Source organism: Lepisma saccharinum, chromosome 8, assembly GCF_977018435.1.
Source record: "Lepisma saccharinum chromosome 8, izLepSacc3.1, whole genome shotgun sequence".
NCBI lineage: Eukaryota > Metazoa > Arthropoda > Insecta > Zygentoma > Lepismatidae > Lepisma > Lepisma saccharinum.
In genome coordinates this window covers 69,206,491-69,220,734 of record NC_139236.1, presented here as the reverse complement: position 1 = coordinate 69,220,734, position 14,244 = coordinate 69,206,491, and the positions used below count along the sequence as shown (strand labels likewise).

The 14,244-nt window shown below is 32.1% G+C and overlaps 1 protein-coding gene across 1 annotated transcript; it reads right to left on the bottom strand.

Moving 5' to 3' along the window:
• Positions 1 to 310: 310 nt before the first annotated feature.
• Positions 311 to 9,648, bottom strand: LOC145991528 (uncharacterized). Its single transcript, XM_083127549.1, has 2 exons — positions 9,566 to 9,648; positions 311 to 1,974 (listed from the first exon to the last, which is right to left on the bottom strand). The coding sequence occupies exon 2, from the start codon at positions 1,949 to 1,951 to the stop codon at positions 893 to 895; it is 1,059 nt and encodes a 352-aa protein (XP_082983675.1). The 5' UTR covers positions 1,952 to 1,974; positions 9,566 to 9,648; the 3' UTR covers positions 311 to 892.
• Positions 9,649 to 14,244: the final 4,596 nt, after the last annotated feature.

Below are 14,244 nucleotides of genomic sequence, written 5' to 3'. Positions count from 1 at the left end.
TAGAGCCCCTTAATAGTATTATTCTCCAGCGCAATTTGATCAAGAGCTGTGAGCGCACCTAAATTTAAGGCGGAATTTTTCGCCCAAAATCATAAAAAAACCATTAACTTTTGCATAAAAACTATCAATATTTGCACTAGTAACCACAAAAAATATAATATTTTCCTCAAAAATAGCGAGCCTTATTTATTTAAAAAATATGGGCGCAAATCGATTAAGGCGTAGTTTTTCACCACAAAATCATAAAAAAACAAGACAAAAAAAAATCTAGAAAATAACAATAGTTTCATGCAAAAAATATAATATTTTCCTTAAAACAGTTTTTATGTATTATTCTCCAGCGCAATTCGATTAAGGGACAACTTTTCACCCAAAAACAATAACCCACCCACCAATTTTTTTTTAATTTTCACACAGAAACATACCCCTTAATCCACCAATTTATTCCTAGCCCTACCCTGAATAAGAGCTAACAAAAAAGTAATAAAAAAACAAGAGCCCCGCTTATGGAGGTAGCACGAAGTGCTTGCATCTCCTTAAAAATATGAGTGCCTTTCGCTAACTTTTTTAAGAAAAAATAAAAAACAGTATAGCCTAAAACTAAAAAATCTTAACACTTTTCACTAAAACAATGCAAAAATCGAGCTTTTTTCAGGTATTATTTTCTAGCACACCTATAAAATTTAAAGGTTTAAGTGTTAAGCTAAAAACAACGAAAAACATACCGAGACAGTTTATTTTCCAAAATAACTATTTTAAACATTTTTAATATATTGGCAATGCTAATGCACTACTTTAATGTGTTAAATATTAACTATTATAAAGATTTCTCCAAGGCAATAGCAAACAAGTTCAGACACTGTTCTAAGAAAGCTGAATGTACAAAAACAACTTAAAACAACAAGCCAGCTTCCAGTTCTTTTTCCAAGTCTATGTCAACACCAAAGGGTAGTGACGGAATGCGAGATTTTAGACCTAGTTTCTTGTGTTCGTTTGCACTAATAACTGGAAGCGTAGAACTGTTCAAACGATCAATAAACGCCATAGCAGCTTCTTCTTTTGATATAGCCCAGTATGGTTGTACTTTGTCGAATATCAGGAGTTCTACAGACCGCCCCATCTCTAATGGCCGATTTGCTATGACTGAATCAAAACGCACTGAATTTGGCAAATACGTATAAGGACTTGAAAAATTGAAGTCATTAAAATGCTTTCGCATCAAGAAATGACATGTCTCGTGGGTGGCGAGTGTAATTAAATCAGCATTATTAATTGTACTCCCAGAATGGCCTGCCAAATTGTTGGTACATATTAAGATACCATTCATTAGACACGCTCCTCGTAGGATGTCTAGTGGTTCAAATTTGCTCACACCAAGTATCTCCATATTTTCAATTTCTCTTGGTAGGTCTAAACTGCATGTGCTCTGGCCTAAAAAACAATTCATGGTGTCCTGCAATGCAGTCAAGATGGATGTGCTCTGCAGAGCATTTCTGATGAATTTTGTACGATCCTCAGTAAATATCCACACATGCCCTTCTTCACAGGACCAGTTTGCAGGAACAAGAAATGATGATATTTTGTAGTCAAAAAACTCATCAAGGGTAGTTAGTTTGTGTGCTTGCAAATAAGCTGAACTGACTTGGTCGTATAGAAGACGTACATCCATCTTCGAATAATGGATGAAAATTTGAAGACAAACTTTCTTGGCTTCGTTGCTGAAATCACCTTTCAAAAATTTAATAAGTTCTTTTGTGGTGCTGTGCTTCAGAATCAGGCCTTGGTTCAAAATATTTTCAAGCACAGAGTTGCGCAAAGTGTTGAGATCAAACTCCTCCATCTTGATGGGCATTTGGTTGATAGGAGTTGTTGGCGATTTCAAGAGCAAGTATTCGATTAAATTAAAGTCTTCCTCCTCGTACCGGGTAACTACGTCTTGGTACAAATTCATCTTGCCCCTTTCAAAAGTTGGATCTGAAAAGAAAATCTGAATAAAATATTCCAGCATTTTTAACTGATTTAAATGATGTTAAATTAAAGGATGTAATGGAGTTATTAAAAGAAGTAAATTCTGGAAGATAATAACTTATAAATTTTAAAATTTTAATTGAAATGTGGGCAGGGCCATTTAGTTTTTTGGGCGTAGAAAGCTTTCTACGTCCTATGTTATTGTCTCGCAGACATTAGTTCGATTGTTACATCGACAAAAGAAAGCGATGAATCGATATATATGTGTTTCCATGCTTAGGGTCGATTCATGTATATCGATTCTGCAAAATAATCAATATAAAAGCACAAGAAAGTGGGAGAAATCAGCATGCGCGAAAAAAGGAACAATATGGAATGCCAAGGGTCGCTTAATTTTCATTTAAATATATTTTTTATAATTGAAAATATATTTTTTATAAGTGAAAATACGGAAAATGTTAAACGTTAACGTTTAAATTGATCCGTAATTTTTGCTATAATATTTTGTATATAATAAAATTGAATAAGAGGTATTTTAAACAACATGATTGCGTACATTTATATAGCAGCGCTTTTGCGATAATGTGCAAAAACGCTCCCTTTCGTTTCCTACTGTGGCTTCGTCTTTTATCGCGCGGGTGATATGAAAACGTTAACACTTTCTACGCCCAAGATCGAAGACTTCGTGTCTTCCTTGTTTAAGTTATAAGCAAACTTTAACATTGCATATACAAAACTGAAATAAATTAGATTGTAAACAAATACAGGTAAGAATAATAATAAAATTACACAAAAATGAGAAATCGTAACTATATGCAATAGAATATTTAAACTAATTAAAGATTATTCAAGTCTTTTAATGATCGACATTTTTTCAGCGGCTCTTGAAATTTAACTTCTTTTTTAATCGTTTCAGTTTTTTTAACTGCACACGTTGTTTTCACCTCCCGTAGAGTTTGTAAATTTAAAGTAAATCGTCCATAATTATCTCGGGGTGGTAAATTAACAACTCTTCTTTGATTATAATAGGATATATTATTAGCTTTTAAATATTTTACTACAGTTTTAGGATTAACTTTATATTTTTCACAAAAGGAATTAATAGAATTAGATAAAAAATTATAAGATGTTAAAAGTTTAATAAATTCGTCAGGTGTAATCGGCCTTGACATTTTTTTATTTATTTAAATTATTTTTTAAAGTATTGTAAAGTAAGGTATTGAATTGTAATGTAACGTAGAGTATGGTAATGTATAGTATTGCACTGTTCGGTATTGAATCGTAAAGTATAGTAATGTACTTAATAGAGTAGCGAATTATGGTAATATTGTATGGTAATAAGGTGTGGTATTGTATCGAATGGTAAAGTATGGTAACGTAATGTAAGGCATCATTAAAAATTATATCTTATTAAATGGAAAAACAAATCAAATTATTTACCCCCAGTGAGAGTGAATTAATAGGATTAGATAATTTAATAACCAATGTACCTGAATTACAAGAATTAATCGAAGAATCGGGTTATAATATTCAAACTATCAATAATGGTGTTAAAAACCTTAAAGGTCTTCCAGATTCATATAAAGACATGATAATAAAATTTTTTAAAGCATTGAATAACACACATATTACTAAAGAAATATATAAATACTCCAATTTTAGAAATCAAGAAATAATTGATAAATTATTAGCCAGAGAACAGGAATATAAAAAAAATTATAACAAAACAAGCATCTAAACACAATGATGAAAGTGGTATAGACGAAATGAACAAAATGTTTAGTACAATGATAATAGAAACAAAAGACAATAAGAAGATAAGTAGATATATGAATAAAACTTTATATCAATGGGAAAATAAAATAGCCATCATTCCTATCAAAACGATTTAAATATAGCCGATATTGCTACCAATTATCTATGTTTATTTTATAGCCTACATAAATAATAAATCTTTTAAGTTTTTGTTATAATCATTTTTATATGTAATCCTAATTTGTATTAAATTTCTATGCTGTGCTGGAGAATGTAATTCTCTAAATTGAAAAAATATTGGGAATAAATAAATGGAGGTACAAACCAAAATTTTTTCAAGAAAGAATGAAAGCCCTATATAGAGCAGAGGACACTGCAACCAACGAGTTTGAAAGAATAATGATTAGAAATATGAATGCTCAATTTAAAGAGTATGAAAATAAAATTTTAACCTTAGCTAAACTAGGTTTATTAGGGATTACAATCCCCAAGCATAAGCATTGAGAATTAAATTCTCTAGCTAAGAGGGTTAACTCACGTAAAACATAAAGCATTGAAAATATCTTTTCCTAAATAAATGGAAGCGCACGAAGTGCTTAGTCCAAAGGACGCTCGATGTTCTAAATGTTTAGAAATTAAATTTCCAGACGATTTCTATAATTACAATAAAGATAAAAGTTGTAAAAAGTGTGAAATAGAAAGAACATGTGAAAGACTTTTATGTGACTGTGGTAGATATTATACTAAAACACATTATCATAGGCACCTAAAAACTCAATTACACTCACGTAAGTTCGCGAAACTTTGTTTAGCATAAAAGGGGGATTTGTGCAGCGCACTCTATGCTAAGACCTCCAGTCGCTTTACAACTGGTCTGGTAAAGTTAATATTGAATATTTTTTTATATAATAAATTGGCTACGAATAATGGAAGAACGTTTAAATGAATATACATTAAAAGATTTATATAATATTGCTAAAGAACTAAAAATACAATACATTACGAGATATAAAAAAGCTGAGCTGATAAAAGAGATCATCAGGCAATATGAAAAACGTAAAAAAGAAGAAGAAAATAAATGATTTATTTCCATTTGACGCAGATATAATAGTACCTCAAAAGAAAAAAAGAATAAAACAAATAAAATGTGAAATTTGTGGTAAGTACATTAAAGAAACTAGGCTACAACTTCATAAAGCAAAACATAATCCTGAATCTGATTTTATTTTAGTTGAAGTTGCTTTTAAAGGTAGGTTATTAACTTATCAACATAATAATAGAGAAGGTAATACAGACGTAACAAGTTACATGGATTCAATTAAAGATAAAGCAAATAATCTTATTGTAAATGCTTTAAATATGCATAAAAACATTAAGATTAATTTAGAGTTAGAATGTGAATTTAAAAATTTAGAACAAGAAATGACCCACAAGTTTCAATTACCTAATGTAATAATCAGATCGTTTGAAGAACTTAGCCTATTCTGGGATACTCAAAGAGATTTATTTATAGCCAGATGTGATGAATTAGAAGCCAAAGGATCAGGTTGGACTTTAAGCAGAATAAATAATTTAAGAATTAATATTAATAAATATAAACCATTAAGCGGGTCATCTTATAAAGATTTGCCCAAATTAATTAAGGACAAACAGGCTTGTATTAATATTAAAAATAAAGATAATAAGTGTTTTAAATATTCAGTTTCATGTGCATTAAAAACCCCAAAAAAAGATCCACAAAGATGGTCACATTATGTGCAACAGAGCTGCACGTCAGCGACTCTTGATAGGCCACAATACAAAGATTTATTAAATTTTAATGGAATTGAATTTCCAGTTAAAATTCAAGATATTCCTAAATTCGAAAAATTAAATAAACTTAACATAACGGTATTTGGGTTTGAAGATAAAGAACAAGTATTTTATCCATTATACCATAACAAGAAACAAGAATATAATAAAAATATTGATCTACTTTATTTTGAAAATCATTATTGTTGGATTAAAAGTTTAAGTCGTTTATTGAATAATCAATTAGAAATTGATGGACATAAAAAATATTTCTGCCGAAGATGTTTAAATTATAGTTCTAGAAGTGAAGAAGCTGTTAAGAAACATCAAGTAATATGTAATAACAATGAAACCTGTTTACCTGTTATGCCTAAATCTAACATAGAAAATGGAATAGAAATTAAACCAACAATATCGTTTAAAAATATTCAAAGAATGTTGAGACATCCATATGTAATTTATTCCGATTTTGAATCCATTCTAAAACCAATTCAGAGCTGTGACCCAAATCCAGAAAAATCATTTACTATCAAAAAACAGCTACATATTCCTTGTAGTTATGGACTTTATATCAAGAGTGTTTACGGAAACATTAAAAATCCTTTAAAAATTTATAGAGGAGAAAATGCTGATAAAAGATTTATAGAACAGATTACAGCTCAAGCCAAAACAATATACAGTTTACTCAAGGAAAATAAAACCATGACAGATGTTGATCTGAAAGAGTACATGAAAGCTAAAACATGCTATCTATGTGAAAAAGAATTTACAGAAAAAAATTCAAAGGTTCGCGATCACGATCATTATAGCTCAAAATACAGAGGAGCTGCATGTAGAAACTGCAATTTAAAATACAAACAACCACTGTTTATTCCAATACTATTCCATAATTTGAGTTCATATGATTGTCATCTGTTTGTTAAGAATCTGGGAGAGGACAGGAGTAATCTTAAGTTAATTCCAGATAATGAAGAGAAATATATTTCATTCAGTAAAGTTTTAAAAATTGGAGAAGGCATCATCGAATTAAGATTTATTGATTCATTTAGATTTTTAGCGAGTAGTTTAGATGCACTAAGTTCTAATCTAGAACCAGAACAGTTGAGAGAAACAAAGAAATATTACTCAAATGATAATTTGGGTATTTTATTCCGAAAACAGGGGACAAAAGTGATTAGAAAAGGCATCTATCCTTATGAATATATGGATTCATTTGAAAGATTTAGTGAAACTAATTTACCTTCAATTGATAAATTTTATTCTACACTAACAAAAGAAAGTATAAGTTGGTCTGCATACGATCATGCTAAAAAAGTTTGGAACAAATTGGAAATAAAAGACTTGGGTGAATGGCATGATTTATATTTAAAACTAGATGTCTTATTATTAACAGATATTTTTGAAAATTTTAGAGATTTAGCATTGAGCTCATATGAATTAGATCCTGTTTGGTATTACACTACTCCAGGATTTGCTTGGGACTGCATGTTAAAATATACCAAGGTTCAATTAGAACAATTAATGGATTATGAAATGTATCTGTTCTTTGAAAAAGGAATTAGGGGTGGAATAAGTCAGTGCTCTAATAGGTATGCGCTAGCAAGTAGCTCGACTACGTCTAGCAAAGCAGATGAGAAGACACAAATTCATTATAATGATATGAACAATATATATGGACACTCATTATCACAAAAATTACCTCAAAAAGATTTTGAATGGTTCACTGAAGACGAAATTCAAAATTTAGATAATATTTTAAACTCAGATGGTGCTACTGGTTTTGTCTTAGAGGTTGATTTATCATTTCCAAAAGATTTAAAATTGCATAAACGGTTTAACGACCTTCCACTTGCACCAGAGAATGTAACACCACCTAACGGAAAGGTAAATAAATTACTTTGTCACTTCTGTGATAAAAAGAATTATGTTGTTCACTATAAAATATTAAAACTATATACAGACTTAGGAATGAAAATAACTAAAATTTACAGAGGAATAAAATTTACACAATCAGACTTTATAGCACCATATATTAAATTTAATACTGAACAGCGACAGAAAGCGAAGAATGAATTTGAAAAGGATTTTTGGAAATTAATGTCTAACAGTGTATTTGGTAAAAGTATGCAATCAGTTAGAAAGCAACAAAATATTAAATTATACACTGAAGACAATAAAGTCCAGAAAGCAATAAATAAGGCCAATTTTAAATCAAGAACAATATTCAGTGAGCATTTGGTAGCAGTACATAATTATAAAACATCAGTTAAATTTGATAAACCAATTTATATAGGCCAAGCAGTACTTGACTTAAGCAAGGCCCTAATGTATGATTTTTACTATAATGTTTTAAAAACAGAATTTGAAGATGATATTAAACTTTTATACGTAGACACCGACGCATACATATTTGAGCTGAAAAATCATGATTATTATGAATTTATGAAAAAGCATTCTGAGTTATTTGATACTTCTGATTATCCAAAAGATCACTACTTGTATTCAGACAAAAATAAAAAAGTAATTGGAAAAATGAAAGATGAATTAAATGGCAAACCAATGTTAGAATTTATTGGGCTAAGGAGTAAAATGTATGCATATGGAACTGACGATAAGGTAGACAAACGATTAAAGGGAATTAAAAAAGCAGTATTAAAAAAGGAAATTAATTTTGAAGATTATAAAAACTGTTTATTCAATGAAAAAGAATGCTTCCATAAACAGCATGTTATTCGGAGTCATAAACATGACATTTACACTGAAGAATTAAATAAGAAATCACTCAGTTGGAAAGATGATAAAAGATCTCTAATTCCTGGAAGTACAGACACTTATGCGCATGGACACATGCTAGTCTGAAGGTTACTTGTGTTACTTCTTAAAGGTACTTTGAAAAAAATAAAAAAAGGGTACTTCCAAAATTTATAAGTATAGTTTTAAAATTTTAAAGCCATTCATTTTTTAACACATTCAGTGAGTATGTGTCGCAGCGGTTGCTCGCCTAGTGCGTATGACACTGATGGGTGTCGCTTGTTAGTGTTAACTAAATGGACGACTGTGAACTCAGCTCCTGACTTGAGTCTCAGTCTTTAGAGACGCAGCAAAAGTGTTAAAGGTGCTTCAGCAGCAGATGTGTTACTCCACCGTCGTTAGGCCACTACTGTGGTGTGGATTGGATTTTTAATTTATTTTTTACCAGCGGCGTTGCAAAGCTGCAGTGTGAGAAATGAGTGATGCACTAACAGCATTTCACTCAAGAAGAAGTTTGAATCTAATTACAGTATCTAGTGAAATTGGTTTCAGTACCTAGTGAAACTGATTACAGTATACCTAGTGCAACGGACACATGCCAGTACCATAATTATAATATTAAAATAATAACAATGCTAATGGAGTAATGGTACATGATTATGAAGCGCTGGTGCTTAGAGCTTGTCACAATAATTAACATAATAGCTATAATGTTGGACACGAGTTCACTAAAATGTTTTTGAGAATATGATGCACTGTACCTATATTGTTGACAGTAATTTGTTCATTTTGTGTTGCTTGCTTTGTGGGGGAGAGCCAAAACAATGGCTAAGCATCAGTGTCATTTTTTTCTATATTGGCTAGGCTACTGTTTACTTAAACGCTCTTTTTGCTTGCTCAGTAACCCTCTGTAAGGTACAGTACCTTTTAATTTATTTTAATGGACTGGCAATAAAGGCAGACCCGAATATGTTGGCCTTATTGGAAGACTACACAAAAGCAGAAGTTATAGAAGAAAGGGTGGTTCTCTCTCCCTCCATATAGACCTATTTAACCTCACCATGTAAATAACAATAGCCTCAGCATTATTTTCCTACAGCAAAAGACTACATCTAGGTACTGAACGAAAGACGTGTTGAAAAAGCTGGGGTACTCGTAAGCCTACTCTAAACAACGTCAATTTTTACCCTTATAAGTTAGTATGTATTAATTATTAAGTTAATACGCAATACGCTTTATGAGTTTAATAATTTAGACCACTAAAATGTTAACAGATAGAAGAAATAAAAACAAAACTTACTATTTTACAGTACAGGGCTGACTTGTCTTATGTGCACTGGGTATGCAGCTGATCTGTGTTGCCAACCAGCGTTGCCAGGTCATATTTTCAAAAATCGGGAGATCGTCCCCTGAAAAATCAGGAGATCTGCTTAAAAAATCAGAAGAACTAATAATAGCGGATTATCAACGTTCTGGGGTGGGGTTGAGTGGAAAAAGCTTCGGGGATATATTTTTGAATTACTCTACCTGATAACACCTTAGCTTGCTTTTATTTAAAATTAGACAAAGTTAGAGGATGTAAGAACGCCCACAGCTTTTTTTTTTTAACAACACATTCAAAACATACTCGCATTAATGGTAATGGAGAAGGCCTATCATGCCTGAACCCCCGAAATATCCTTGAATTAAAACTTTACTTTCAATCACGGAAGGTAACCAACCAGTATTAGACAGATTGATTGATTGATTTGGTTTATTTTACTTCGCATCTGCCACGTTAGTCTAATCATAAATATGTGAAATTAATGAAGGGACACTCACAAAGAGCACCCATGCCCAGTCCGGGATTCGAACCCGGGACCCAGTATCAGACAAGTCGCAGGTTTTTTCTTCAACTTTTTTTCCCCAGTCACTCCAGACAATGTAAATGTTAATTAAATCACCTTTTGCATTCGAGGATTATCTGGTATAAAATCAGGAAAGAGAATTTCTACCGCCACAGTATTGATTGAGTATAAAGGGACATAAGACCAATTGTAGTAGCAGTTACGCTCAGAAATGGCTTCAATAAAAACATGAACTATTATTTCTAAGTTAAGAGACGGCGACGTAAACAGCAGTTTACTAAGCCGACCTCCGTGGCTGAGTGGTTAGCACCGCGCTATGACATCAGGGATCCCGTCTTGGGATCGATTGATTGATTTAGTTTATTTTACTTCGCGTTTTGTGACTCTTGGCAAATTTGATGGGGATGAGTGATGAAATTGATGAATGGACAATCACAAACAACCAAGCCCGAGCGGGATTCGAACCTGGGACCCTTGGCGTCGCAGCGCGATGTGCTAACCACTCGGCCCCAGAGTCCGGCCGTCTCGGGATCGAATCTCGGCCTGAGCACGGTTGTCTCTTTATCAATTTCATCATATCATCACTCATCCTCGTCTTCGCGATTAGCCAAAAGTGGAAGAAATACGAAGTAAAATAAACCAAATCAATCAATCGACAGTTTACTAAGAGCTTTTGTAACCATACCTTTAGCTGCATTCGTTATGTGGACTCCCTTTTTTTATCCGAGTATGTAGCATTTGTAATAAACACTACCATAAAACTGGAAACTTGTTCGTATGTGTGTGTGGCAACATTGGTATTTAGTTGAAACCAGTTTTCAGTTACCTCCCCTTTGACAAAACTGTGCACCTGATGGGACACCCGTGTTGGAGTTCCCAATGCACAAAGGGCTCGAGAAGCCGCGCGTCTTTCCCAATGTCATCAAGCCTGGTATAACCATATTCTATGGTATAACTCTCCTCCACCACCTCTGCCTCTCTCTCTCTATGCGGAATATTCATGGGTCTTTGCATTCCATCAGCTGAATGAATATGTAAATTTTAAATCAACTTTTCATTTTTTTTAAATAATTGTTCATTATAAATATTTAAGGAAGCAGAAAATCAGGAGATTTTAACATTTTTTTGAAACTTGTCAGGAGATCAGTAGACCGTACTGAAAATCAGGAAATCTCCTGCGAAATCAGTAGACCTGGCAACACTGTTGCCAACACACAAAAATATTAAATCCTAATCCTACCACTCTGTCACAAAATCTAAATTTTCACCTTTTGTATATTGTATTATGTTGTTAATAAAAACCCCCCTTATTTTTAAAAACAGACGAATGTTACGGAAATAATTAAAAATTTTAAAAAGTAATAGCAACTAACATCATAATTAACGAAACGGCAACACTGGATTTTAGCATTGATGCAAGCGGCAAGCGCCATAATCTTTATAACGTTCTGAAGAAATATCGCTTTTTTCGATTTTCGTAATTTAAGTTTTACGTTATAATCGTTGTTATCGTTTTTACGTTATTTTCGTTTTACTCGATTTTCGTTAATTTTAGTTTTTTATCGTTTTGACAGTTGGCAACTATGCTTGAAGAAGATGGCTGCCTCCTTGTTTACGCTGTCAGAAATGATCGTGGTTGTTTTCTAGGTTACAAATAAATATTTAAGTAATGTGCAGAATAGAATTTTATTTCACCAAGGTAAGGGAAGGTATAAATTATACAGTTTTATTCACGGGTTAGTTACATTTTCCTTGTTTATAAAAAGATTTGCTCACAGAGGTGAGAGAGATTGAAGTTGTGTCGGCCTTATCTGCGTTTTGCCGTTTGCAAAACACTAGAGCTGGGATAAAAATTTTCTTTGTGATTCATAACACAGTTACAAATCATATCACCATCAAGCCCAAAGTTCATGTGGCATATCTGTGCCACTTTTAACGAAAGTTCTGTTTTTGTTCTGGGAAAAGAACGAATGCATTAAATATAGATGGTAGTTTCGCATGTAAATCATTAAATGATAAGCCACACTGTAACAATTTTGGATAATATTGTACATCGTGAAAAAACTTTCTCAATTTTCTTACTTGTCTCAAACTTATTCCAATGTTTCTTCATTCAAACCACTGCTTCCAGCTGTGTTTCACTTTTTGTTCGCTCTTTAGAATTTTAAAGCGATTAAAAATATTATCGAGAATATATCCTAAATTAAACGCTTGATGGGCTGAGTTGCTGTTGGCCTTAATAAATGCATTTGAGGCTCTGCGACAATTTTCTATGGCTTCATTTAACAGTAGATTATCTGGTACTATATAGGCGTTTGAAACATCACTATGGTACTGCATCAATCCTTGGATTAAATTTTCCAATAATTCTCGTAGGCTGTTGCTTAGGTCGCGTTCCTTCTGGTCTTCCGTTTTAAGTTTTTTGTAAATATCTTTCACTCTTTGTTTTGATAATTTCCATGAACTTTCTTCTACAGGTATCACTTGCCCCACTCTTACACATTCAGTAATATATGCCTCAATAGTTGCATTAAATGTAAGAATCTCAGCAGCCATAATGTAAAATTGAGTGAGGTGCTGTATGGTATTTTGTTACAAATGATCTAATCAGGCTTGTGATTCATGAGGAAAAGGTGTTAGGTGTTGATAAACTGGTGAGTAAAAATGTTTACAGATTTACAACTACATTTAAGTTAGGTGTATTCAGTAAGAAAGATGCATGGAAATAGATTAAGATGCACATTCGGGGGAAATAACCCAATAATTAATAAATCAATCTAAAGAGATGATTTTTTTATATTTGTCTAGTAAAGAAAGGTAAAATTTATTAATTGTATAGGTATCTGTTTTTTTAAAAAATTAGTCGAAAGGCACTCATATTTTTAAGGAGATGCAAGCACTTCGTGCTACCTCCATAAGCGGGGCTCTTGTTTTTTTATTACTTTTTTGTTAGCTCTTATTCAGGGTAGGGCTAGGAATAAATTGGTGGATTAAGGGGTATGTTTCTGTGTGAAAATTAAAAAAAATTGGTGTGTGGGTTATTGTTTTTGGGTGAAAAGTTGTCCCTTAATCAAATTGCGCTGGAGAATAATACATAAAAACTGTTTTAAGGAAAATATTATATTTTTTGCATGAAAATATTGTTATTTTCTAGATTTTTTTTTCTCTTGTTTTTTTATGATTTTGTGGTGAAAAATTACGCCTTAATCGATTTGCGCCCATATTTTTTAAATAAATAAGGCTCGCTATTTTTGAGGAAAATATTATATTTTTTGTGGTTACTAGTGCAAATATTGATAGTTTTAATGCAAAAGTTAATGGTTTTTTTATGATTTTGGGCGAAAAATTCCGCCTTAAATTTAGGTGCGCTCACAGCTCTTGATCAAATTGCGCTGGAGAATAATACTATTAAGGGGCTCTATTTTTGAGGAAAATATTATATTTTTTGTGGTTTCTAGTGCAAAAATTGATAGTTTTTATATAAAAGTTAATGGTTTTTGTTAATATTTTATCCCTTAAATTTAGATGCGCTCATAGTGTCATTTTGATATCTACTCGCAACAATTCTTACTTATTGTACATATTTATTATCCGAATATTAATTAGATATAATAGAAATAAAACTCAAATGTAGCTCATAATGGCTTATAAATTCGACAAATTATAGGCTCATCCAACTGTCATAAAATTCCATCTATATTAAAAATTGTATGCTTCGTCGCCGAAGCATAACTTTCATGTTTCAGTAACTCTTGAGTTGGTTTTTAAAATGAGTAACTGTAACTCAGTTACTTATGGAACCAAGTAACTGTAATTCAGTAGCCAAGTAACTGTAACTCAGTTACTTGGAACTAACTTTCCGAATACTCCTAGGAACGTCTACCTCATCAGTCCCACTTATACCTGTCTATTCTGCCTTGTGGTAAGAGTTAAAAAGCCAACAAGACAAGATATACCTAATGCTCAAAAAGATGATGAAGTAACTACGGTTAATCGTTAAAACAGAAAAGGTGTAATTGTTTAGCAATAAAGATAAGGCAAGTTTCACTTTTCAGTTCTGTTTCTAACTTATGAACTTTTTACGACCACGTATACAGCACAGAAATGTTCAAGTCATGTTCTTGGGCGATTC